Source organism: Aquila chrysaetos, chromosome 7 (genome assembly GCF_900496995.4).
Source record: "Aquila chrysaetos chrysaetos chromosome 7, bAquChr1.4, whole genome shotgun sequence".
Classification (NCBI taxonomy): Eukaryota; Metazoa; Chordata; class Aves; order Accipitriformes; family Accipitridae; genus Aquila; species Aquila chrysaetos.
The window spans coordinates 40,939,393-40,963,745 of NC_044010.1; the positions used below are offsets into that span (position 1 = coordinate 40,939,393).

The 24,353-nt window shown below is 41.2% G+C and overlaps 1 protein-coding gene across 14 annotated transcripts in view; it reads left to right on the plus strand.

The window, feature by feature from the left end:
• The window catches only part of DMD (dystrophin), a 1,198,278-nt gene that overhangs the window by 55,011 nt on the left and 1,118,914 nt on the right, over positions 1 to 24,353 (plus strand). For 2 of the 14 annotated variants that reach the window (XM_030020809.2, XM_030020818.2), the window contains exon 1: positions 15,479 to 15,767. The exons of the other annotated variants lie outside the window; for them this stretch is intronic. In XM_030020809.2, coding sequence (XP_029876669.1) covers positions 15,725 to 15,767 — 43 coding nt within the window. In that variant the 5' untranslated portion in view covers positions 15,479 to 15,724. Of the gene's footprint in view, positions 1 to 15,478; positions 15,768 to 24,353 lie in introns of those variants that run through there. 14 annotated transcript variants of the gene reach the window in all.

The following is a 24,353-nucleotide window of genomic DNA, read 5'->3' on the forward strand; positions in this document are numbered from 1 at the left end:
ATCAGGGAGTGAAGTTGTGCCCAGGAAGAAGGGAGGTGTGGAGGGAAGGTGTTTTGAGATTTGGTTTTATTTCTCATTACCGTACTCTGGTTGATTGGTTATAAATTGAGTTAATTTTCCCCAAGTTGAGTCTGTTTTGCCCATGACGGTAATTGGTGAGTGATCTCTTCTGTCCTTATCTTGACCTACAAGCCCTTTGTTATATTTTCTCTCCCCTGTCCAGCTGAGGAAGAGGAGTGATAGAACAGCTTTGGTGGGCACCTAGCATCCAGCCAGGGTCAACCCACCACACTAACCCCCCAGCAGCTCAGGGGGATGGGGAATGGGGGTTGGGATCAGTTCATCGCACCTTGTCTCTGCCACTCCTTCCTTCTCAGGGGCAGGACTCCTCACGCTCTTCCCCTGCTCCAGCGTGGGGTCCCTCCCACGGGAGACAGTCCTCCACAAACTTCTTCAACGTGGGTCCCTTCCACAGGCTGCAGTCCTTCAGGCACAGACTGCTCCAGCGTGGGTCCCCCGCGGGGTCACAAGTCCTGCCAGCAAACCTGCTCCAGCATGGGCTCCTCTCTCCACGGGGCCACAGGTCCTGCCAGGAGCCTGCTCCAGCGCGGGCTTCCCACGAGGTCCCAGCCTCCTTCGGGCATCCCCCTGCTCCGGCGTGGGGTCCTCCCCAGGCTGCAGGTGGAGATCTGCTCCCCCGTGGACCTCCCTGGGCTGCAGGAGGACAGCCTGCCTCACCGTGGTCTTCCCCACGGGCTGCAGGGGAATCTCTGCTCCGGCGCCTGGAGCACCTCCCCCTCCTTCTGCGCTGACCTGGGGGTCTGCAGGGCTGGTGCTCTCACATTCCAATCTCCTCCCCCACCGCAGGTTCCCCTTCTTAAATCTGTTCTCCCAGAGGCGCTACCACCATTGCTGAAAGGCTCGGCCTTGGCCAAAGGTGGGTCCGACTTGGAGCCAGGGAAGCTTCGAGCAGCTTCTCACAGAAGCCACGCGTGCAGCACCTCCCCCACTACCAAAACCCGGCCACACAAACCCAATACAACAGATTAGCAGTTTCCCTAGGAAAGAAATTAAGAACTGTCACCACAAGTTCATGACTTGCATTATCCATCACTGAATTGTGACTGGGCTGATGGCTGTGCATTAAGAAGCTCCAAGCTGGTTTATGCAGTTTGTCAACCAGGAATGAGACATGTTTATCCCTTAGTGGAATAAGCACTGGAGTATTTTTGTTAACTGTAGCTACACAGAAGTCTTCAGTGGTCTTAAGCCTTCCCTTTTTTCTAGATACATTTAAACTAAGGTACCTAGAAGCCCATGCCAGCACCAGATATAGCAATTACCCTATTTCTGTCAAACTCCATATTGCAATGAGTCCTGGACATTTACTGTTTCCTCCCACATTCCATGTCTATGTATTTACTCTAAAATGGTACTATTTGTGTATGTGAGTTGTGTATGTTTGCATGTGTGTATATATTTGTATCTGAATATATGTATATATACACCCATATACATATATCAGTTTTACTGTTCAGTGTGGATTTTTTTAAGCAGTCTGTAGGGATGGTTGTTTCTAATGGGTGGTTATTTCCTCCTGCTTTCTCCCATTCTCTCTGCTTCTCATGAAGCTCTTGAGAGAAGGGAAAGGCACACAATCTTAAATAAAGTAAAATATTTTATCATTTCAGTTCCTCTGGTGATGGATGTTGGAAATGCAATTAACTTCTTATTCTCTCATGCCATGAATTGAATTCCACAGAGATGTCTATGTATGTGATACATGTTTTGGGACTTCAGACAACTCCATTTCTCTGTATGCTTGCAGGTAGCAAGAAAGGAGAAGAAATTATAATGTTATGTTAATAAGTTATTTTGATATAATGACTACATAATTAGTAAATATTTCTGAAGTAATATCAGTGGAAACAACCAATACAACTTGAGAATTGGGAAGCAAAGGCTGTATCCTCTTTTAATCCGTGAATTCTCTAAAGTGAAGAATAGGTTTTTATTCCTTGCAAGATTTTGGAAATTATAAATTAAGGATTCCTCTGTCTTACATATCTCTCTCCTATTAGTATCAATCTTTTCTCCTAAATGCAAAGGTATGAACCCAATATTCAATATCAATTACAGTTTTGTCAACACTGCATCATGTAGTGATGACTATATTGTTATGCTTTATAGAATTGGATCTTTGTGTTTCCTGTAAAACTGTGGAAAAGGTAAACTAATTTTGTAACAGCTTTTTTTTAACAGTTAGCTTTTCTTGCTCATGCTCTCATCAGTGGTTGTCACTTATTAATACATCCAGTTGCTTAACTTGAAATGGGAAAATATCTCATATCTCAGAAAAAACCCAGAAAGTAAAAACCCCACAGAAGCCTTCTATTGATAGTTATAAAAATGGCATACTGTTTTCTCTCTCACAATTGAAATGAAAGGCTGCCTCCACACTGAGACTTTGAATGCTGTTCTTCAGCTGTGAGCATTTTCCCAGCTAAATTATAAACCCCTGAAAGCAGGATATATGGTAAAAAGGTGGAAAGCTCTTTAATTTTTTGTCATGCAAACACTGCTGCACTGAAACACGCAGCACTATTGAATTCAGACGTGGCTGTAACTACAAAAGATGAGAATAATACCAGTGATTTAACCTGTGTTGCACTGTTCCCATCAAAGCTTACCGGCAGCATTTTGCCTGAGAGGCACTGGGGCAGAGGAAAGAAAGAAATGACCGCAAGTTGGGGGGAGAAAAGAGCTGGTATGACGTTGTCTGCAGAGCGTTGCTCGCTGCTTGAAGTGGGGCACAGGTAGGTGATGCGTCCAATCCCTTTTTCCTTTAAGAAACGCTCGAGCATCTGAGAGGAGTGTCCGAGGAGACCTGCTGCCCGTGCCGAGTTTCTGCCAGGGAGCAGGCTGGGGTGAAGGCTGCGCTCCTGCGGTAGGGCTGACAGGAACCTTTGGCATCCACAACATCCAGTAGCAGGGTCCTATAATTCAGCCACATGTCGCGTGACGAGGTACTTCTTTTTGCTTGTTTTGAACCAGCCACCTGCTGATTTTCTTTCCTTTTCGGTCTCTTTTGTATCCAGCTCTTGTGCTAAGAGAGACACTGAAAAATTGTTCTCTGTTCGTCTTCTCTAAAGACTCATGATTTAGTACACCTCAGTCATGTTCAGCTGTAGTCTTTCCTTTTCCAGGTAACTTAAGTTCATACAAAATGTCCTGCTGGGTCAGACCAATGTTGTTTCAAGCCCAGGATTATTTCTGCAGCAAAAGGCAACAGAGCACATGAGCCTGGACACTTTCTGAGGTCCATTTTCTCATCTTCCCCCAGGATCTGCCATTACTGTATTAAAAATGCTAGAGGTTACATTCTGACCCTATTCCTTTTACTATCTGTTTATAGACCTGTTGTCCATGAATTTATCTAACCCTATTTTAAACTAGCTGATGAACATCTGCCTCCATACATAACATCCTTGGGCAGGAGGATCCAGAAGCTGGTAGCCCACTGCCTGAAGAAATGCTTTCTTATCGTCTTTTAAACCAACCAGGCATTATATACCCCTAGCTCTTGTGTTGCAAGATTTGGTAAATAACTTCCTTATGCATCTTGTTCACCCTCTTGATGCTTTTCAAGCCTCAGTCCTATCTGTCCTATCTCCCCTGAGCCTTCTCCTCTACAAACTGAAGCGTCCTAGCTCTTTGAGTCTGCTCGTAAGGCAGCACCTTCAGCCCCTTGATTGTTTCCAGTTCCTCTTCTCTAACTCCACTGCATCCTCCTGGAGACCAGAACTGCAAGAAGCCCTTCAGGTATGGACACACCACCCTGCAGGTATGGACACACCACCGGCCTCTCTAGCAGCAGAGCGAACCCCTCTGATTTGTTCCCAGCACACGCGGGGATGCCCAGCATTGGGTCGGCTCTTTTTGTCCACTCTGCGCGTTGAGCTGATGATTTTGGAGAACTGTCGGTGATGATATCAGGACTTCTTCCTGGACTTGTACCTACCTGTTTGGGTCCCAGCCCCTCTCTGGCATGGTTTAGGTGATTAGTCCCTCGATGCGTAATGCTGTGCTCCTTCCTTGAGTGTCTGCGTCCCCGGGAAATCTATTCCTCCTTGTCCGGTTCGGAGGACCTAACTTGCATGCTCATTCGCAGTCCCCTCTCCTTACCTTGAAGACTCTTCTTTAGTCATGCTGTATATGGAAGCCGTTTCTCCCTAGCTTTCAATCATTTCTGTTGTCCTTACTTTTCCTGCTATATCTTTTTAGTGATAGGGGAAGTAGAACAGCCCACAGTATTCAAAGTATGAACATCTGAAGACTTTAAATAATACCGTAATGATATTTTGTATGGTGCTCTCTATTTCTGTCATAGTAATGGCCAGCATTTGATTTGCTTTTTGACAGCTTCTAAGATGGAGTTGATATTTTCATAGACCTTTTATAACTCCAAGATCCCTTTCCTGAGTGGTAATAACTAGTTCAGAGCCCATGCTGAGTACGTAAAGTTGAGATTTCTTTTTCTCCGCATATTCTCGATATTGAATTTCATCTGTCTTTTTTATCGCCTAGTTGACACTCTGAGACTTTTCTGCATCTCTCTGCAGCCAACTTTCATTTTTATTTGCCTGAATACCTTAGCACTGTTAGGAAACTTGAAAGTTGCCTTCTTTTTCTAGATCCATGTAATGATATAAATGTACCTTATATGTTGACCAGCCCTGGTACTGATCTGTGAAACTTGGCTGTGACATACACATTTGAGAAAGCTGAATGCTTTTGGCATTTTTTTCCCTTTTGTCTTTTAATGATTTGTTTGCTCATGAGAGAAAGTGGATCTCTTATCCCATGACATCTTTGTGTCTTTAAGGTGTTCAATGAGGAATAGCATTGAAAATTCTTTAAACTGTATAAACTAGGTTTCTCTTGACTGTGTGCTCACTGACTCCTTCAAAGAACCCTACCTGATACATGAAGCATGGTTTCCCTCTGTAAAATCCATTTCCCCACTACTTCATACCTGTGTCTGTTAATTCTATTCGTAGTATAATTGATGAAAATTAGGCTGGTACCATGATCAGACATACTGGTTTTTAGTTCCAGAAGAGTTTTTTTAAAGAATGGGCATTGCATTTGGCACCTTTCATCCAGCTGATGTTGAAACAGTTTTACACAGAAGCTGAAGTACTCATTGGTTTTTTGATGTATTTTGTACTTGAAACTGTATCATCATAAAATCATTTCAAGCCTATTTGTATATTTTGGATTAAAAAATAATTCTTCCAATTATATTGGTAGACTTTGATGCATCTATATTCTGGTCAAGAATATCCTTATGAGAAGATCTATATGGGTATATTTATCAAACTGGGAAAAAAAGTCATTGGAATGATTGCAGAGTGACAGAGTAGTTTAATTGGAAATATTTTTTCCATTTTTAAAAAAGAAAAAAAAAGTCATTACTTGTGCTGCACTGGTAGGAAATAAATCAGGTGTTTAGACACAGGCCATTTTAAATGTTTGACAGTGACTGGACCCGCTGGCTTGGGCTGGTGGTTCTCACCCAGGGTCTATGGAAGATCTGTGCCTTTCAGGAGAAGCGAGTATAGGCCAGGCAAATTACCACGAAGCACCTAAAATAGTATTAGGCAGATTAAGTTCAGTCATCTGCAGCTCTCATAAAAAAGTCTACAGAGCTTGTAACCAATGCTTTGCTCTTCAAATCCCTGTGCCGCTATTGTCCTCCATATGGGACATGTTGCTCTATCTTCCATGGACTGATTAATTTTAGAGAATTTTAAATTTAGCCCACTTTCTCCAATGTTAATATATCAACTAGTTTTACTTATGTAACATGCATAATCCACGATTTACTGCGCAAAAACAGTTTGAGGTGCATTTTGCTCATATGAAAGTAGGCACTCGGGCTGTATGTAAGAGGATCTATAACAGAAAAGACTGCCAAAAATTTGTTTTCCGTATTAATAATAAAGCTGCCCCAGTTCTGATCTAAATTATGTTTTTAAACTTACATGAAATGTTTTCGAGGAAGCAGTTGTTTACACACAGCACACAATCCCTTTGGACTTTTGTCAACCCTCAGGTCTAATCACATAAGCATTTGTATACATATTGCATAAGCAACTAACATGCTCAAAAAAAAACCCCAACCAACCTGCAATTTAAGGTGCACTGATGAAATTAAATATTTTAAAACAATTAAGATTTGAAAGAATTCCTTAGAGAATAGACTTTTTATGTTTTAAAACTCCTAGCTGGACCTCCTCCATGTCATTATTATAATTAGGTGCTATTTGATTGGTGTTGCTTATCATCAATGATTAAAAACAATAATTGTTTAGTAAATTTTCCCATCATCTGTTCTTTTTCTGTCTTACAGAACAACACTGAATTCAGTGCATTTCACACATCTTATCTCATTGCCATCAGAATGTATATCTTCACCGGAATATATTTAGTAAGATTAAAATCAGCAGGCAGTGTGAGGTATTCCCTTATAACTTTCAGTCTGTGTTTTCTTTCCTATGTTCAGTTCAGATTCACAGGTAACTTCTGTTGGCACAGGTTCACTGCAACTAGAGAAATTAGTGAGTAGCTGGCTGTACTGGTTTCCCAGTCTTCTAAAAAGTGCACGCCTTCGAGTTCTATGTATGTGTGTCTCCAGAAAAGCTACATGAATATTAATGTAATTTATGCAGTGATAATGACTCGTACAAATTTCAGTCTGTAATGTAAGTGACTTGGAGTCCTGAACCCATCGTTTTGAACTCCTTTCTTGTACTCTGACTACTAATTTATTAGCCATGGAGCTATTTTGAAAAGCGTGAAAAATGCGCAAGCCACTCCGGATTTATCTCTGAAATAAGTTTTCTTTTTAAGATTTATTTTTTTTAGTAAGAGTTTACCGTTCTGTTGTTTTGCTGAGTAGGATGGGTAACATGCCCAATAAAAACTAATAAATTTGCAAGAAAAGTAAATTTTTCATTTTCTTCTCTACTAGATGGGACAATATTACGCATGCTTTCCACTTAAAGGTCAGGCACTACCTAAACTACTTGACAAAGCCTGTTATTTAACCAAAGTACTTTAGTTCACTAGTGTAATTCATCAGGAATTGACTATCATATATTTTGGGTGCTAAGAAGATAGAGTGCCTCCTCTACTTAATGGAAAACATTACAGAAAGATAGATAGACAGACAGACAGGTAGATAGATACGCCAGTCCTTTGAAAGGACACAGAGTACTGGCTCTTGCCAAACTGGAAATGAAGTGCACCTCTTTAGCAGGAGAGAGAAAGATGATAGGAAGGAGGAAGGACTTAAAATGCAGAAAAAAGAGACTACTTTTTTTCAGGTTTTGAATTAGGGTTTTTTTCTGATATGTTAGAATTACTAATTAAACATTGCACTAAGGAAATACACTAGCAGATCTTTGGTGTTACTGATCTAATCACATTAAAATATTATGAGCACTCTGCATATTAAATGTGTAATCTCCTCAATCTTTTAATGCTGTGGATCCTATGTATTTGAATTTACCTGAGACTGGACTAATTTCTTTTGGGCCTAATGGATAATTTGGGTTTTAGACATGTGCTTCTAACCCTGCCAGAGTACGAGAGAGAAAAACGTCAATATGATTAAATTTAGGAAGGAATTTCCCGATCGAACCAGGTTCTGTCACAGGACAATAATCTTGAGCCCTTTTTCAAAAATTATTTATATTTCTACAGAGTCAATTACCTCTTTTCAGTGGAAAAAATCTCTTAGTGATCCTATTAGTAAGAATTTATAGGCAGTTACTTGTAAGGCAGTCTCATCCTGGCTTTGTGCCCTCCTGATCAGCATTGGCCAGTTTGGCAAGGAATTGGTTTGCAGCACTAGCGGTATCCAGTATGTCTTTTGCTTTAAGTAAAATTTTCTTTGGTTTTATTTTCTGTGGGTTTATTTTTACATTCACTTAACACATTTTTGTGTTTAGTGTCCTATTTTTTAATCATAGTTCACTGGCAGCAGCAGCATCATTTTGCAATCATCTTGACATTTGTAATGTCAGCTCTGCAGACTTGCATTAACCTCATTTTGCCATCATCTTGATGTACTAACCTGCATATAGAACCGCACAGAAATAATTTAACATTCATCCTAGTGTGTGCAATAATGTCTCATTAGACTTGAACTAACAGAATTTTGTCATCATAATTTGCTGTCATAATAACCCGGTCTTCGCAGATTTAATGTGACAGTCTTTTGCCACTGTAACTAAGGCTTTGAGCAATTGTCATCCAGGGGGACTTAAGGTGAAATCAATGTAATTAAAACACAGACCCTTAATAGCCCTATACTTCAAGCAGTTTGTCACATATCTTAAACAATAATTGATCATGCTAGTGTTTAGCACTTGTTTAGCTTGTAATTGTTCGTTTTCTACATGGGAAAGAAAAAAACCAGAAGTTGAATGCTGAGTGACTGGCAGAACTGCTAATAGAATTTAGGTCTCCAGATTGTCGGTGTACTCCTGTATGCATTGGGCTGTTCTCCTTTCACAGCACAATTAATTTTGTTTATGAGATGAATACAAACCTGAACTGTATGTGACAGGTCGTATTAACTAGTTTGTAATTCTTGTTTCAGAGAGTTACAGAAATACAGAGGTGAAAGGCATTAGATTTCTTCTACTGCAAGGGTTGAGATAGATCAAATACACTTTGTTACCCTTGAAAGAATTTGTTAAACTTTTCCTTACAAGCTTCCAGTTACAAGGGTTTGATGACCTCTGTGCGTATATGTTTTCATATATGTAATTAACTCGATACTCTCACAATTTTCTCCTAATATCAAATCTAAGTTGACTTTCCCAAAGGATGTCCCTCTCCTCGGCATACATGAAAAATAATAGAGCGTTGTCCTCTTTAGATGCTGAAAGGCAGCAGATATTTACTCCTTTGCCTTTCCAGACTAAACACGTGACGTTCCCTCAGTCTTTCTTTACAAAGAAAACTGCCTGTTTGGATATTTGTGATGCTAAGTGCTCTCCAGTTTATCTGCGGCTTTCATAATGTCTTGTGTCAAAACTGGACACAGCTGAAACGTTGACTGGAGCAGAGTAAAGCTAAGGGAGCACATGATGGGGTGACTGGGATGCATAGGCGGCTGGCGCTTGAGTTGTGTTTCCCTAAAGAAATCTGTGTTTATGTTATCAGCTAACACATTTGCTATGCAAAATGACCTTGAGTTGTCTTTGGCAGAGATGATACAGCTGGCCTGCAGACCTAGGTGAATTCTCTGTCTCGTACGTATGGATTGTTGATTCTGATTCACAATTACCTCTTAGTTCCTTATTGATATTCTTTGCAATCAGCTTGGCATTTTTCCTCAGCTCCTTACTTATTGTATTTGCTTTGTTTTTTAAATACCTGCTTCTCTTCTACACTAAATTTGTTTTTGTTTGCAGTTGTTTGTTTTTAACCAGAGGAACTTCTTTTCTTAGTAATGACACGTAGGCACCTAAACAGTGTTTTCAAGCATCTCCCAATTATCTTTCACGTTTCTCTGTTTAACTACTTTCTCCTTACTGATGCGGGTTTATAATTGTTTTCAACTTTGTGAAACTGGGTCCTCTTAAAAGTTGTATAAATATGCACACGCGTACGTTACCATTGCCAGCACTTGCTTGTGCGTGCACTTGGTCTCTCAGTGACATACATGCATGCAAATGAGCGTGTGTGCGTAAAAATTGGTTAGTATTTTACTATTTACATGTGATGCAGGTAATCAAGTTATCATTATTAGTTGCCTTTAAGCAACCATTCATTGTGGAGTCAGGGATCGGTTCCTCAGTAATGTTGATGACGTTGAATACAGACTTCCCTTGGGTGAGTTGCAATGGCTTTCAGAACTGGGGTAAATTTCACGTGTGTTTTGGACCCACCCTGAGAACATAACGGCACCAACGGGCTTTCTGTTGAACTGGGGGACCTCATGTGATGTGCTGTGTCTCACTTCTGGTCCGTGTGCGCAGATTTTCTTCCTGTGGACGTTGAGAAGATGGGGAGAAGAGGGACAGGCTGATCTCAGCCTTTCATGGTCTGGACACACAACCAAGGGTGGGCCAACAAAAGAGAAAGCCAGAGCCAGGCACCTCCTCCCCCAAGTCCCGAGGGCAGTTTGGGGCAGGAGCCTAATTTAGATACTCAGACACTCTCCGGAGGAGGATCCTCTCTGTAGGTTACGTGGGATGCGTACGGTGATTGGACTGAGTTACACGCCTAAATCTAGAGAAAAGAATATTAGTTAATAAGATGTTCTCCCTTCTGGCCATCTGAGCCTCTCTGGAGAGATTAAGACCAGATATTTTAAAGGCATAAATGAGTAATTCTAATTCCTCTTTATTACTTGGACTCCTACCATGTATATATCAGTAATTAAAATCTTCTTCCTCTTCTCTTCTTTGTACTCTTAATATTAGTTCTTATATAATTTGCTATCCTTTCTTATACTTTCCTTTTGATGGCTCAGTATATCTTCTGAGTAGTCTGGTCCAACTGACTCCAGTTAAGCTTGATTTCATTTCTGGTGAGGGGAAAGTTTCTGAAAGTTGGAGAATTGACAGGGCTTGAGAATAAAGATCTGCAGAGCACGAACATGACGCATATGGGAAATGGAGGCAGCAAATACTGCCCTGCTAAATCTGCTTGGGACCTCGCCCCAGTGGGGGTTCCTCTAGGTAAAAAGGACTGGTTGTTCTTCAGCTGAAGCTTTCCAAAAGGGATAGTGATTACTGCCTGTTTTCTTAGTGTTACTTGTTATGTTGAACTAGTAAGAAGTGAGCCCAGCCCTACTTTGTGCTAGATGCTGTCCAAAAAAGAGTAACCCCTATTCCACAGCGACTATGGCACGAAGGAGGTGATAGCTTGCTTGGGGAGAGCACAAACACAGTAGTGAACTAATATCCCGGTTCGTATGCTAGAGCATATTTTCAAACAGAAGTGTTTCATGATATAGAAATGCATTGAATGGAAACTGGATGGTTTTTTAACAGCCCCTTGCATATGAGAGGGCTTTGCCTTAATCATTATATTGACTAATTTTCTGACTGTAAACTTGTATTTATATCTTCCACTCTGGAAGCCAAAACCTACTACTTCCTTCAGAATTTAGCGCAAGTGATTTTTATTTTTTTTTTGTCTTTTACTTTCTGGTCTGCAGATCAAATAAGCAGACAGAGAAAAAAAACAACCCTTGCAACCTGCACTAAAAACCTCTACAATGTATTCCTTTTTGAAGTAAAAATAGGCTAAGAAATGAAAGTTCTTTAGTGGCTCACATTGGAAAGATTTTCTTTTTTCTTTTTCTTTTTTTTCTTTTGCTTGCTGATTTCACAAGAAAATCAGAAGCTATCTGTTTACTTCTGTTGTGATAAAGCTGTCGAAGATTTGTTTTTTCTCTGTTGCTGACATGCGAGTGGTTTGGTTGTGGTTTTTTTTCCCATAACAGGAAGTGAATAATAAAAAGACTCCAAGCCAATATACCACCAGGGCAAAACCCCACACTGCGCTTTAGTGCTTAAAAGATTCCCACCCTAGTTCTCCCTTCACATCAGTCACACAGTCCCTAGAGCTCAGCACTTCTTCCCACACAGATAGATGTGATAGATTTGCAAATACTGGCAAGAGCAGAGAGACATCTTGTTATGAGCCTAATGGCTGAACTGAGTGACAGGCTTGGATTGCCTTTATTTTTTTTTAGGTCAGCATTTGGCAGGGAGTTAAAAACAGGGTGGAATAAAGGTTGAAATGTTTTCTGAAATTATAATCGAAATATCATTTGTCTTAGGTTTATGCTGTAAGCGCTCTGCCTGATGTTGAGTTGTATTGGCAAACAACATGTGCCACTGGGATGTTTAAAAAGTCATAAGAGGTTTGTGAATCAGTTCTGCGCGGCATGCTACCTATTTGTTATTCTCTTGTTTTATCTGTTAACAGGAAAGGAGATGCTGTCTGTGTTAGATGATATAAATGGCAATATAGTGTGCTTTCTTTTGTTGGGGGTTTGTTTGGTGCTTGTATCATAGTAAATTACAGTGAGATGGAAGATTTGTTACTCTGTGGAGGTTGTTAACATGAAGTTCTCATTTGATTTATTTATGTTGAATTGGGGACCTCTCCTCCCATATAAATTATTTGGGCTACTGTAATATTTCTTTTCTATGTCAAAACCATAATTTTCCAATCGTGTCGTCTTTTTTTTTTTTTCTTTCCCCTGACAGAGAACTGAATTTCAATGTAGCCCTTTAATATGGTACAGGAGAGGAAGAGTTAGAGACCTGAGAACTTGGCTCCCATGTCCAGTCTCAGGTTTGACCATTATCTTCAAGCCCTAACCTCCCTCTGGTTTAGCTTGCTGAGACAATAAAATTGGCTGCCAAATTTGGACGTTGAAATCCATTTGTTTTCTAAGGTCATGCTGACGTATGCTGAACCCAAAATGGTCCCTGAACAGGCAGTTTATTGTTGGGCCTTGTTTTCAGATTGCTACTGGCCTCTTCGGCATTTTCTCCAGCTCTGCATTACTGTCACGCTCATGCCATTAGAAAGGAGATATTTTCAACTTTATCAGTATTTGGGTTTTGAAAGGACTTCTCAAGCTGGAAAATAAACAGCTTCTGTATAAAGTGTTTGTTAATGGGTGGCTGAAAATCACCCTAACCATTACTGTGAAGAAGACAATTTTCTTTCATATCACCCATTACTGATTGTGAACGAGGAAGGCAACATTAAATGAGAGCTGCCAGCAATCATTTTAAAAAAAAATATACATTTTTATCATTCCAATTTTTCTACATTTTCCAACTTATCTGTGCCTTTGAAACTTGCTCCTTTCCCCTTTTGTAGCACAAGCCCTGTAGTCTCAGAGCACCGAGCAGTGTTGCTGCAGGTCGGAGCCTACTGCTTGCAGCATCTAGAAGGAAGAGTGAGGCAGGTGGCCTCTGACTACCAGCATTTATTGAGTGTACCTTGATTACTTCACATAGATCTACAGTGAGGCTGTGACTTGCTCTCTGTTGTTGAAGAGAGCCAGAGCTTTTAGTGCTGGTTCAGACAAAAAAAAAGCTATAAGCAAGCAAACCTGGCGTGTTAAAATGATAAACCTGTTCCAGGTTATACATGCAATATAAGTGTACACCATGCTGGCCAGTAGGGACTGACAGATGCATATAAAACCTCTTTTCAGCAGAGTTGATGTTTCTCAGTGTTAACCAATTACAGCATTCATAGCTGCTGAAAATAGTATTTAATTTTTAAGAGCCTCTCAATTTTCTTTACATCCCCCCCAAACCTAAAAACAAACAAACCAACCCCCTACGAATCCCAAACCAACCAAAAAACCCAGTAGATTTGAATACTCTTGTTATTTCTCTCTATGGCCCAAAAAACCTTGACTCTTTTCTCATTGACTGGAGGATTGTCAATAGGAGGAAGGGAAAATGTTTCTAGGCTGAAGGTTTCTGCACTGCTGTGAATGGAGCGGGGGCTCTCTTGAGACACAGAAGTTTTGAACTCCCCCAGCAAGAAGAGGGGAAGCAAATCTGGATTTCCTGCATCTGGAGGATTGTTTAATTTGTAAGCTATTGTAAATATTACCACTAGACACTTCTTTGAGCCATGTTTTAGAAGAAAGTATTGAGTAGCACTGCATTTCTTGCAGAGCCTGATCTGAGTATTCTCTGATGGTCTCAAAGACAGCGTCAGAGAAGATGAATAATCCACATGAATTTTGTGGGTTATGACTGGAGCTAGGTGGAAAGCAGAGCTCTGTCGAGATGAAAGCCCTCTAGTCATATTCAGAAACAGAGATTTAGGCACCTGGAAAGTTTTGAAGAAAAAGTTTGTCACCTTGAAATGAATAGGAGCCAGGAGGATCACAGTTCTGGCATTAGACACCTACCTTCAAGACAACTTTCACCTGTAGTCCATAAGTACATTAATGGGCCTCAGTTACTGACAGCACGTGCTGTCAAGGGTGACCTCAGTTATTTTAAAACAGAACTTTTGCACAATAAGCAGTTCCTTTCCTGAGTTTGTTCGGTCTCCTTTTCCCTCAAATAATCAAAATGCTGCTGCTGTCACAGCATGCTCTGCTCTGCTTCAGATTATTTTCTACATCAGTTCATGACTTGCAGTTCCTGTGGGCTGCAAATTAATCCTTAGGAGTCTTTTGGCGTGTGCTGTACATCCAGGTTCTCCAGCGTATTAATTTGACTATCGTTGTAGAAAATGCCAGTGGCTGTAAGGGTATATTATGCACTTCATTTTTGTGTTTATTTTACTGTATAATCCAGGAATTTTCTTATAACTTGTAGTCACCATGACTAGACACTAACTTTTAAAACTGAAAAATATCATTTTTCGGTTTTTTAGGGGTAGCTTTCAAAATATAAAGTAATTAACAGCTTAAGAGTGTTTTTTCAAATGACTTTTCAAATGAAGCCATGAATTAATAACACGATTCTTTATGGCCTATCTCTGAAGGCTAAACATACTGTATGAAGTATGTACTGTAGAAAGCAGCCTTATAAAAATCTGGGTTTGGGTGGAGGACGCCACAGTCCCATTCTCAAGTATTGTGCGGATGCCTGCTTTTCCTTCCCGTATAAACAAAGGAGACCTGGGATTGAACGCAGGGGGAGAGTGTGAGCCCAGGTCCCACCTGTTTGGGACCAGCAGCTTTTGGGATTTGGGAGTGAAGGGATGTTCCTGCCGTTAGGAAGAGGCAGTGGCGGACAGCTTCCGTACAGTCCTGCCTCTGCTTCTTCTGCGGGGTGGTTCTGGGCTGTGTATAGCAGCAGTACCGCATGGTTTTGTTGGGAGTGGAAAGGTCAATTGTAAGTCAATAGCTTTTTTTTTTTTTTTTTTTTTTTTAAAGCAGCTCCTGACTTATCACAACCTCTGTCAGTATTTACACACTTCGTTTGGCGACAGCACTATTTTGGGGTTTGTTTATTTTTTCCCCTGCTTGGGAAAGAGGTTGCAATCCCCAAAGTCTCATCTGGGAGAGAATGGCCGAATACAGGAAGGTTAGCGCTCCTCTCCCAAAAAGGGAGGATCCTGTCTGGATATGGGCTGGGGGTCGTTTGCTGGCGAGGGGGCAAATCTATTTCAAAGGGCTCCCGGGGGAACTGCACGAAGGGAGCAGTAAACGTCCTCACCCCGCTCTGTAGCCCTAAATGTTCCTGGGGAAGCCGTAACACATAATTTAAATCCATTGCACATGCCACCCTGGAAGCAGAGCCTTATATGTCGAGCGCATGGGCTGTCCTATTATGGGAAATCAACTTTGTTTTGAGGGAAGCACGGAGCATTGCTTCTGCGCAGGTCCTGGAATTTGAAACATTTAGGGGCCTCCAAAGAGCACTGGCATTAGTTACCATGCCGGCTGGGTGGAAGTGAGGATCCCTGCCTCTCCCTGCCCGGGACGCGGACCCTGCCGGCAGCCAGCCCGGAGCTGCGTCCCACCGGGGAGCGTTCCGCGCTCTCCTCCGCAGAGCTCTGTGCGGGGACACATCTGTCGTAATGCAGGGACGAGCCTAATTCAGCAAAAGCTACTGGAGCAGCAAAGTTGGAATATACTTTGCCAAGAAGTATTTTGCTGTTGTTTTCTTTTTCCTCTTTTTTGTGGAGAGATTTCATGTCTGCTCACATGCTTTGGTATGAGGAAGTGGAAGATGATTGTAAGTATGAACGGACTGACATAATTTATCACAATATTCACTTTGACAGAGCAGTGTAGTGCTACGCAGCCCACTAACAGCATGCATTTTTAAATGTTTACTTTCCAAGTCTAAAGAAGGAGAGCACCGGGGGGGGAAATAAAGAGAATTTTTTTGTCTCTGTTAGGGGGGTAATATCCTGTACATTATATATAAAAGAAGTGCTCCAGAAACAGCACCCTGCTCTCCTTTGAATAAAAATAATCCCTTTCCTCCTGAGGTTCACCACTTGTTAAAGCATGGGGTTAAAAAAGAAAGAATCGAGAAGACAGACCAATACATTTGAAAAAAATAGAGTCATTATTCTAATAATCTGGCAACACATCAAAGGATTAATCAGTTTCTTTGAACTTTAATGGCATACACAGTTTCACTGCCTAATATTAACTTACGGAGTAAGAGAGCTCTTCTTCTCTGGCCACTGAACTGTCTGGTAACAACCGAATGAGGGGGTGTCAGTTTTGCTCAAAGTGAGCAGCAGCTGAGCTCTCCCATGCGCTTCCCAGAAAAGAACAGGCATGTTTTCCAGACTTGCGTTTGTTTGTTAGTTTAAAGCTATCCTTTCTGTGCAATAAGAAGAAAAACGGAGGATGCCAAGAGTAGGAGACTGAAGAGAGCCAAGAATGAAAGAATGACAAGAGTTTTAAAATCCATCTACCGTGCTCCCAGATGATCTTTCTTTTTCTTCCCCTACCCAAGCTCCCCAAACAGATTGTGCTGGGCAAAAAAAAAAAAAAAGTGTCAGTATTGTCCAGACTTTATCTATCGTCCCTGCCTCCTGTTTTATAATCTGTTTTGGCTCTTCCACTTTCAGCTTAGTCCTGTGTCTTTATAATGATAGAATTTCTGTTTTTCTGATCATAAAAGCCAGGGGAATACATACACACTGTCATTTTCCCCCATAACATATAATGGACTCTATGGTCACTAACTTCTGATGAAGCTTCCTGAAAATAATGTTAGATTTTTTTATGTTTGAGAGGAAGGAAGCTTAAAACGGAAAATTTCAGGGTGCAGGTGTGGTCTTATGCCACAGTTTGCTTCCCATTTTTTTCAAGATGAACTCAAATTGTGTTTTCTTGTGCAGTAAATAAGACTTAAATCAGCTGTGGATTTTCCAGAGGGTTTTGTACCACAAGGAGAGGTTCTGCAGTGATAGGACCCTGTACTTACTGGACACAGTCTGACAGTTCAGGAAGAGGTAGAATAATGATTACACGTATTAAATAATTAGAAGGCAGATTGCATCAGTTCCGAAAATACTGGGGGGGGGGGGGGGGGGGGGGGGAAGAAGCAGTGTTGTGGCTTTCTCTTAAGGGCTTTTACTCCTGGTTGGCAAGAGGAAGATGGCACGCTCTAGAGCAAGCCATGTAGTGCCCAACCTTTTCCACTAGTCCTCCTTAGAGAGGAATAAGGAGGATTTGTTGTCTTCATTTTTCTATATACTCCCTTTCCAAGGGAGTCACAATATCAGTTCAGACTGCTTGTCCTCAGCCTTGAGGAGGAGATGGTGCTGCAAGGGAAGCTGGGCAGGTGCTTCCTAAGGAAAGGGGAAAGATCTTTGCTGCTTAGCTCAAAAGTTATAATTGCACTCTGAAGATGTAGTAGGTGAAAGAAAGAAAAAAAAAAATAGCTGCGTTAGAGCTTTTGAAAAATATGAATAGAAAACCAGAGTTGCATCTAGCAGATGAATAGCATTCATGACAAGAGCCATTAAATCACTTGCTAAATTATGTCACGTAACTATGTTCATATCTAAAATGAAAGGGAGCTGTCCTAGCGCTTCTTCGGAATTATTTAGCTGAATTGATTTCCTCACCTGTATCCTCACTCTTTCAAAGGGCATGACATTTTTCTCGATATAATTTTGTATAATATTGTTAAGGTTTTTTATAGTTGTATTTCAATAAAAAAGGAAAAACCGTATCTGCGCTTCGTGACAAAGTGTGTCCAAAATAATGCTCTTAAATTTATCCCCAGCCTTTATTCAGGACATGTCACTTCTCCTACTTGTTGCCTGTGCTTGCTTTGCTTCTTTCTGTATATCGGAAGAAAACTTTTTGCTCTTAGAGGTGACAGCAGTCGCTTACACCTCTGCATTGTTTTTTAAATCCATCCTTTTTCTTTTCTGAAAAGTCCCCTTTCCAACCCTCCATCCACCTCTGCATTCACTTCTTTCCTTTTCTCTTCTGCTCTCTCCTGTGCCACAGCAGTAAAGGCGGGTTCTCCATTCCCTGCTTTCTCTCACTTCTGCTGAGAGTGACCTTTGTGAAAACATAAAGGTATTTATTCATCGCCGAGGGCTTTACTTTCTTTGCTGAGCTATTCAGTGTTTACTTCTGCCTGAGTTAGACTGGAAACTCCTTGGGGCAGCGACTGTCTCTTCCTAGATTCCTGCAGAGTCTTTGACAATGACACCTAAATAATAAAATGGCGGGGAAATGAGATATCATAAATTTCATTTTCTTTTAATTAAGATGAGATTACTGTGAACTTTATCTCAGAAGCCACCCTCCCTAGGGGATTCAGTATCATATGCTGTATTTCTTCTCCTAGCAGATATAATCCTCTTTCTGCGTCCTCAGTCTGACACGGAACCAAATTCTGCTTGCAGTTGCACACAGGCATCCTCTTTCTCTGCTTGGATTTGCACAAAGTAGCGACTAAAAATAGAATTAATCATCAAACCAGAGCCAGTGCAGAAAAGAAACTAATCCTGCCTGAAATTTGGTGGCCACAAGGGGACTCTTACCAGTTATCATGGGTTTACTGAGCAGGGGTCCATCGAGGTTAGTGCTTTAGCTCGGGTCAGAAGTGCATTTCTGAAGTGAATTCCCAGATGTCCCTGCTTATCACCGCGTATCAGCGCGCATCTCAGAGGACTCGCCCCGCATCCCTTGGGAAGAAGGTGTACTCCGAGGTGGGTTCGGCTGACGGGCACAAACTCTGAGTGGGTGTGCGGGGCATCGGGGTCACGCCGAAACTCCTCCGAAACGAGCCTGGTGATGCACACACGCCTCGGGGAGAGCGTTACAAAGCTGCTTCTCTTGGGCCGCGTGATTTGCTGTGGCCCAAGACCACTCGGTGAGATAGGAGGAGGATGGCAGCAAATTTCTTTGGATCTTGGATGGGAGGAAAGAACTGCTCGTAAAGTCACTCCCCAGCTGGTGCAGGAGGGTGCTTTGTCCTGTCTGCTCCTACCTGGTGTCCGCTGCCTCATCCCTGGTCCCCAGGCTGCCCGTGGGCATCGCAGCTGGTCGTGGCTCTTTCCAGGATGGTTGCTGAGCAGGGGACCGCATTCAAGGAACAGTAGTCTGGCAGGGTTTTACATACGAAAGTGGTGATCCTGTGAAAATTAACTCCCTCACTTTTAAATTGGTTTTGGTTTTTTTTTTTCCAAAGGAAAAGATTCAGTTACGTTACTAATAGAATATAGTTACTGAGCAGATAGAGTTATTTATAACTGAAAAGGTACAATGTTTGTAGAAAAAGGTTAACCTTTGACTAATACTGTGAAATTATTTGAGCCTCAGAATTGTCCAAGGGGTTAAGCATTTTTAAATGATCGCCAGAGGGAACAGGATTAAGCTCATATATTTTTGTCATGGATTACTGTTAGACAAAATCATATTGAACGGGATTGTGAACCAAGCAGCCTTGATTTGAAAAGGCTGACTTGTTGATTTTCACAGTACATTTTCAATTAAATGTTACCCCAAAGTTTAATTATCATTTAGGAGGATAACCATTGTACTGTGTTACACCAAACCACTAGGAAAAGACTCCTCGATAAATTTAGTGGTGCTTTATAGCATCATGTTCCTGTCGAGGAGGATGCACTTGCGATAATACCATATCGCTGTCAGGGGAAGCACACCAGCACCGGGAATTTTAAATAATTGTGCCTTATCAAAGACTGAGCTTTATGGAAAGGAGAAATAATGGTTAGCGGAGTGTGGTTTTGCAGAACGGCTTGCCAGCTGGGCTGCGCCAGGGAACACGCTCCTTCATCTTCCTGGAAAAACACGTGGAGCAAGGGAGTTGTTTTGTTTGGGTTCGGAGTACTCGCTGCAAAGACCACAGAGACTTCCCTTCTAGATGACTTGCCATATGTGCAACAAGTCGGAACATTTTTAATGATGTGTTTTGAAGGACAGATAGGCTGGATTTTAAGGAAGTCATAATCTTTCTTGGTTCTGGTCGCAAGTCCTATTTTAATTTTGGGGTATTATTTAGAGCATGAGGCTGATAATACTTGGGAGGTTTTCTGATCCTTTCTGTAATTCCATATTTTTTAAATAATCCATATCTATATGATTAAATTTTTATCAGTTTCATAGTCTTTTATTCCTAAAGGCAAAATATAGTTTGCAAGTATTGCAAGCATATATAGAAGAGCAAAAGCATACATTCTTGTAATTTTGAATATGTTCATACAAGATAACAGTTAAGATGGCACATTTACACCTAATTTCTTACTTAAAACATTTTTAAAGGATCATCTTCAGCAGAAACAAATTAGCACAATTTTAATCATTAAAAAGTTACAGTTGTAAAAGTTTCATCATAGAAAACATTAGAGAAGTATGTTAGTCCTGATGATGGTTTTCTTTTCTACAGTATTTTTCTATGAAGTATCCTAGTGGTTTGGGAATTCCTTTTAAAAAAAAACCTTAAAGCTCTTCAGTGTGTAGACAGGATCTAAATGGGGACCCAGAATATCACATTTTGCTTACCTTACCTTTACTAAAAGATTTTGAAAGATCCCTGGGGACCTAGTGGGATTATGAGCCCCACAGAACAAGAGAGAGAGTTTTAGTCAGGCTAATCAAACCCTTTGTGCCTGTTTATTTTAACCGTGCCTGTTTCTTTTAACCACTTTATTCCTCTGGCTGTCAGTAGAGTCTGAGAAAGCTGTGGGTCCCTTGCCCTCCAAAAGTGTTCCAGCAAAAACAGCAAACCCAGTATCTGATATTCTTCATGTAAACTTAGAAGGAAGAAAAGCAAAAATTTACTTGTAATGTGCACTGGACTAGGTACGTGGCATCGTCCCGCTGAACACCCGATAATCTATATTTCTTATAAAGTGTGGAAGTTGTTATCACTCGTGAAAAACCAATTAGGCTGACTGCAGGAGCGTGCCTGTGAGCGTGGAATGCCCACGGCGGAGCCTCCCTGTCTTGTCCCACCCGTGCTTGACATGTTCTAAAATTGGCGCCCGCCCGCGTGGCTGAGCGCCTGCCTGCATGCTGGTTTTTACGGGAAATTATCCACGGGTAAGGCTTTTAATTTTGTGTAGCACAGGGAATTGAAGGAATTTAAAGGGTGATTGGAATTTGACATTTCTGCCTTTTTATTCTGAAAGATACTTTGATTAAAGCGTTGGAAGGCTCAGCTAATGGAGGCGTGCTGCTATTTCAGATATACAGGGTATGAGATTTGAAGGCAAGCCAAATCACAATGAGACGGAATAATGATGTCCTTGGTTTATTTTTCACTTGATACGTTCAGGTTTTGATTGGATTCTGAGCCAGGCAACAGTTTTCTCTCCCAGAAAGCAGTGCTGGTCCTTGGAGGCTTGCAGCCTGTTATCAAAGCAGAAGCGTTTTCTTGTGAAGGTCATGGACTGCAATGGCAGAAGAGGGGGAGAAAAACCAAAGGAGGCGGGGAGGAGGGGGAGAGGAAAGCAAGCAAGCAAGCAAGCAAGATTTCCTTATTGGTCCTAACCAGGTACAAGCTTCTCATAAGAAACATTTCTGCAGTGAGACCTATTACTACTTTGACCCAACTAGCACTCTGCTGATGCCATATATATCAAAAGATTTGTGGAGAACTCCGAGGTCTCTGTCCATCTGTCCTCCTCCCTCTTAACCTCTCCCTGCTTGTCACACGCAAATACTTCAGCGTTCCCTTCACCTTGTTCTCTCATTTGTTTTTTCCCCCAATATTTCAAAGTTTTTCTTTGGAATAGACTGTTCATGAATTATTTCTCTCTGAACAAAGCTCGGAGCTTCTCAGCTGTTGCTGAGGTGGTGGAAAATTAACACAGGCACTGTATTTTCTAAAAGGTTAATAACATTCTATAGTAAGCATTATTGGAGGTGTTAAAGAGCAACTTGTGAATTTCCTGGATGATGGATGTTGTAAATAAGCAGGTAGGAGCCCACAACACATTCTGATGTAAATGGCTGATGCTGAAGATGGGAATAACTGGGAAGATTTGTGCCCATTTCTTCAATACGGGGAAAAATGCTGTTAGACATAAAGCTACCCTGTCGCATTCCTGGGCTTAGAAAGTATGAGCCAACTCCCCAACCCTGCCTGGCTGTCTAACCCATCCCAAAGCTGATCAACTCATAAGAAAGGAAAACATGAGGACGTCTGTTTGGGGCCGGGGGGGGGGAGCAAGAAGGACGGAGGCACTCCTTGCTGCAGAGAGACTCACGTGGGACTACCTCGGAGGCAACAATCCTGCCCAGCTTAAAAAGAGCTCATTAAAAGTGCCCGTCAAAACAAAGGGAAAGAAGAAACTCAGAAGGTACCAACCTGTGATGGCCTGATTCTGAATTTGTGGACGTGATGTGTACAGCCTTACTAATTTGAACAAACTTGCTTTAGTCTTTTTTGTGTTGCTTTTAGTGACGATTGTTAGCAGCCCAAAATGAATTATTATTTTGCACTAGATTTCAGGAAGATGACAATATTTCTTTGATTCATTTGACTTTATTTACTGTCAACCTTCTCTTATCATGTGATTTAGTACATATTTTATGCTTATTCCCTGCCCCACCCTTCCAAGGCCTGCAAACAGTGCTGAAAATAGAAATCAGTATATTTTTACACCAAATTCTAAGGCCACATTTATAAACGCTTGGTCGACTGATGGTTACTCACTCTCCAAAAACGCAGATGATCCAGATTAAAGTGTTTGCTCTGCTTATATTCTCTGTTTACAGAGGAGAAAGTTTCAGTTGCATCGGATGTTGAATGGAAACCAAAGGTGAAGCCAAGTAACTTTTCACAAAAAGGAATTCTTGTTTTCTCGCCAACATGAGAACAATTCCTTTTATAGTAGTCTGTAAAGGACAAGCATGTTATAGGGTTGATTCTGTCCCTTCTGTTCTTCCTAATAATTAAATAAATCAGTTCTGAAAGCTCTAACAAGAGCAAGGAGGGAAACTTAAAACTGTGAAATAGATGGTGAATTTCAAGCTAAGTTATCTAACAGTAGAATGTATAACACTTAATGGAAAAAAAGCTTTTAAATGCAAGAAATTATCACAAAACTGAATTTTATTTTTTTCCCCTGTTTAAATTTCCATCATATCTGCACCCTTGCATACAGGATGGCTCAGTGATACTAGTGTAGATTTAAAACATGTTGCTTAAATCAAGATGCTTTCTAGAGAGTATATAAGTTGAATTTGTACTTAATGGTATCAAATTCCTCTATTAGGAGTAAAAGATATCCCTTGTGAAGTGGTATTTCTGACCCGATTACCTGATTGATAGAAAGCTTTAGCGAATGGAAGTTGGGGCACATTTTTGCCTTGGGAAAGGAAATCTATCGGATTATGTTGTCCATCTCTATTTCCGCTTCAAAACAAGGCACGTCTATTCAGAATTAATTCAGAATTACTGCTATTTTTAGCACTGTTGCTAACTTAATAGAGTTTTTCAACTGTTACAGCTAAAAACCGTAACTGGAAACTTTTTATGTTTCGAAACAAACTGAATGACGGTGAATGTTCACCCTTTCATCTTGTAGGGACAAGCCTATATTTCTTAGGGAATAGCGGCTGAATTGTGAAGCCCAAAGTCTTTCTATCTGATACTGTTGTCAGCTCTCTCATTTTCTTTTTAGTCCTTTTGCCACTTGCCCTTTTCTCTGAGTCATGCACATCCATTGCTGTACTGCTTTAGCTACTTTAAATAAGCCCTTTCCTCCTCCAAGAAGGCTTGCTAATTTTTGCATATTATCTTAAGCTGACTTAACAGTCATTTTGCCAAGTCTTCCCAGCTGCTGCTACTGCTGAATTGATTCATTTTGCTCTTGACATGTTGCAGGCAAATGTGAAGCAAAGTTTACTTGACCAGTAATCTTCCCCTTAACTGAAGGAAGGACGTGGTTCGAACAAGGACTTGTTCCAAATGTGGCCGGAGCTCTTTCCCTAAATCTGCCTACCGTAGACACAAAGATTATTTGCTTCTTATCCAGGAAATTCTTATCTAGAAAGTGAAAAACGTCTTAGCCCTAAATAGTAACCAAGAAATTCATTTTTTCCTGGTGCAATAAGTCAGTCTGTGGAGGTTTCTTTTGATGGACTATGAGTTCCTAAGAGGTGTTGTGTCTGTCTTGGAGTGCTTCCAGAAACTATTGCTCAGCCTATAAACTGATGAAATCGCACAGACTCACAGACCAGCTGAGGATGGAAGGCGCCTCTGGAATTCATCTACTCTAATTCCCTGCTCAGAGCAGGGTCAGCGAGAGCAGGTTGCTCAGGGCAATGTCGACTTGGGTTTTAAATACCTCCAAGGATGGAGACT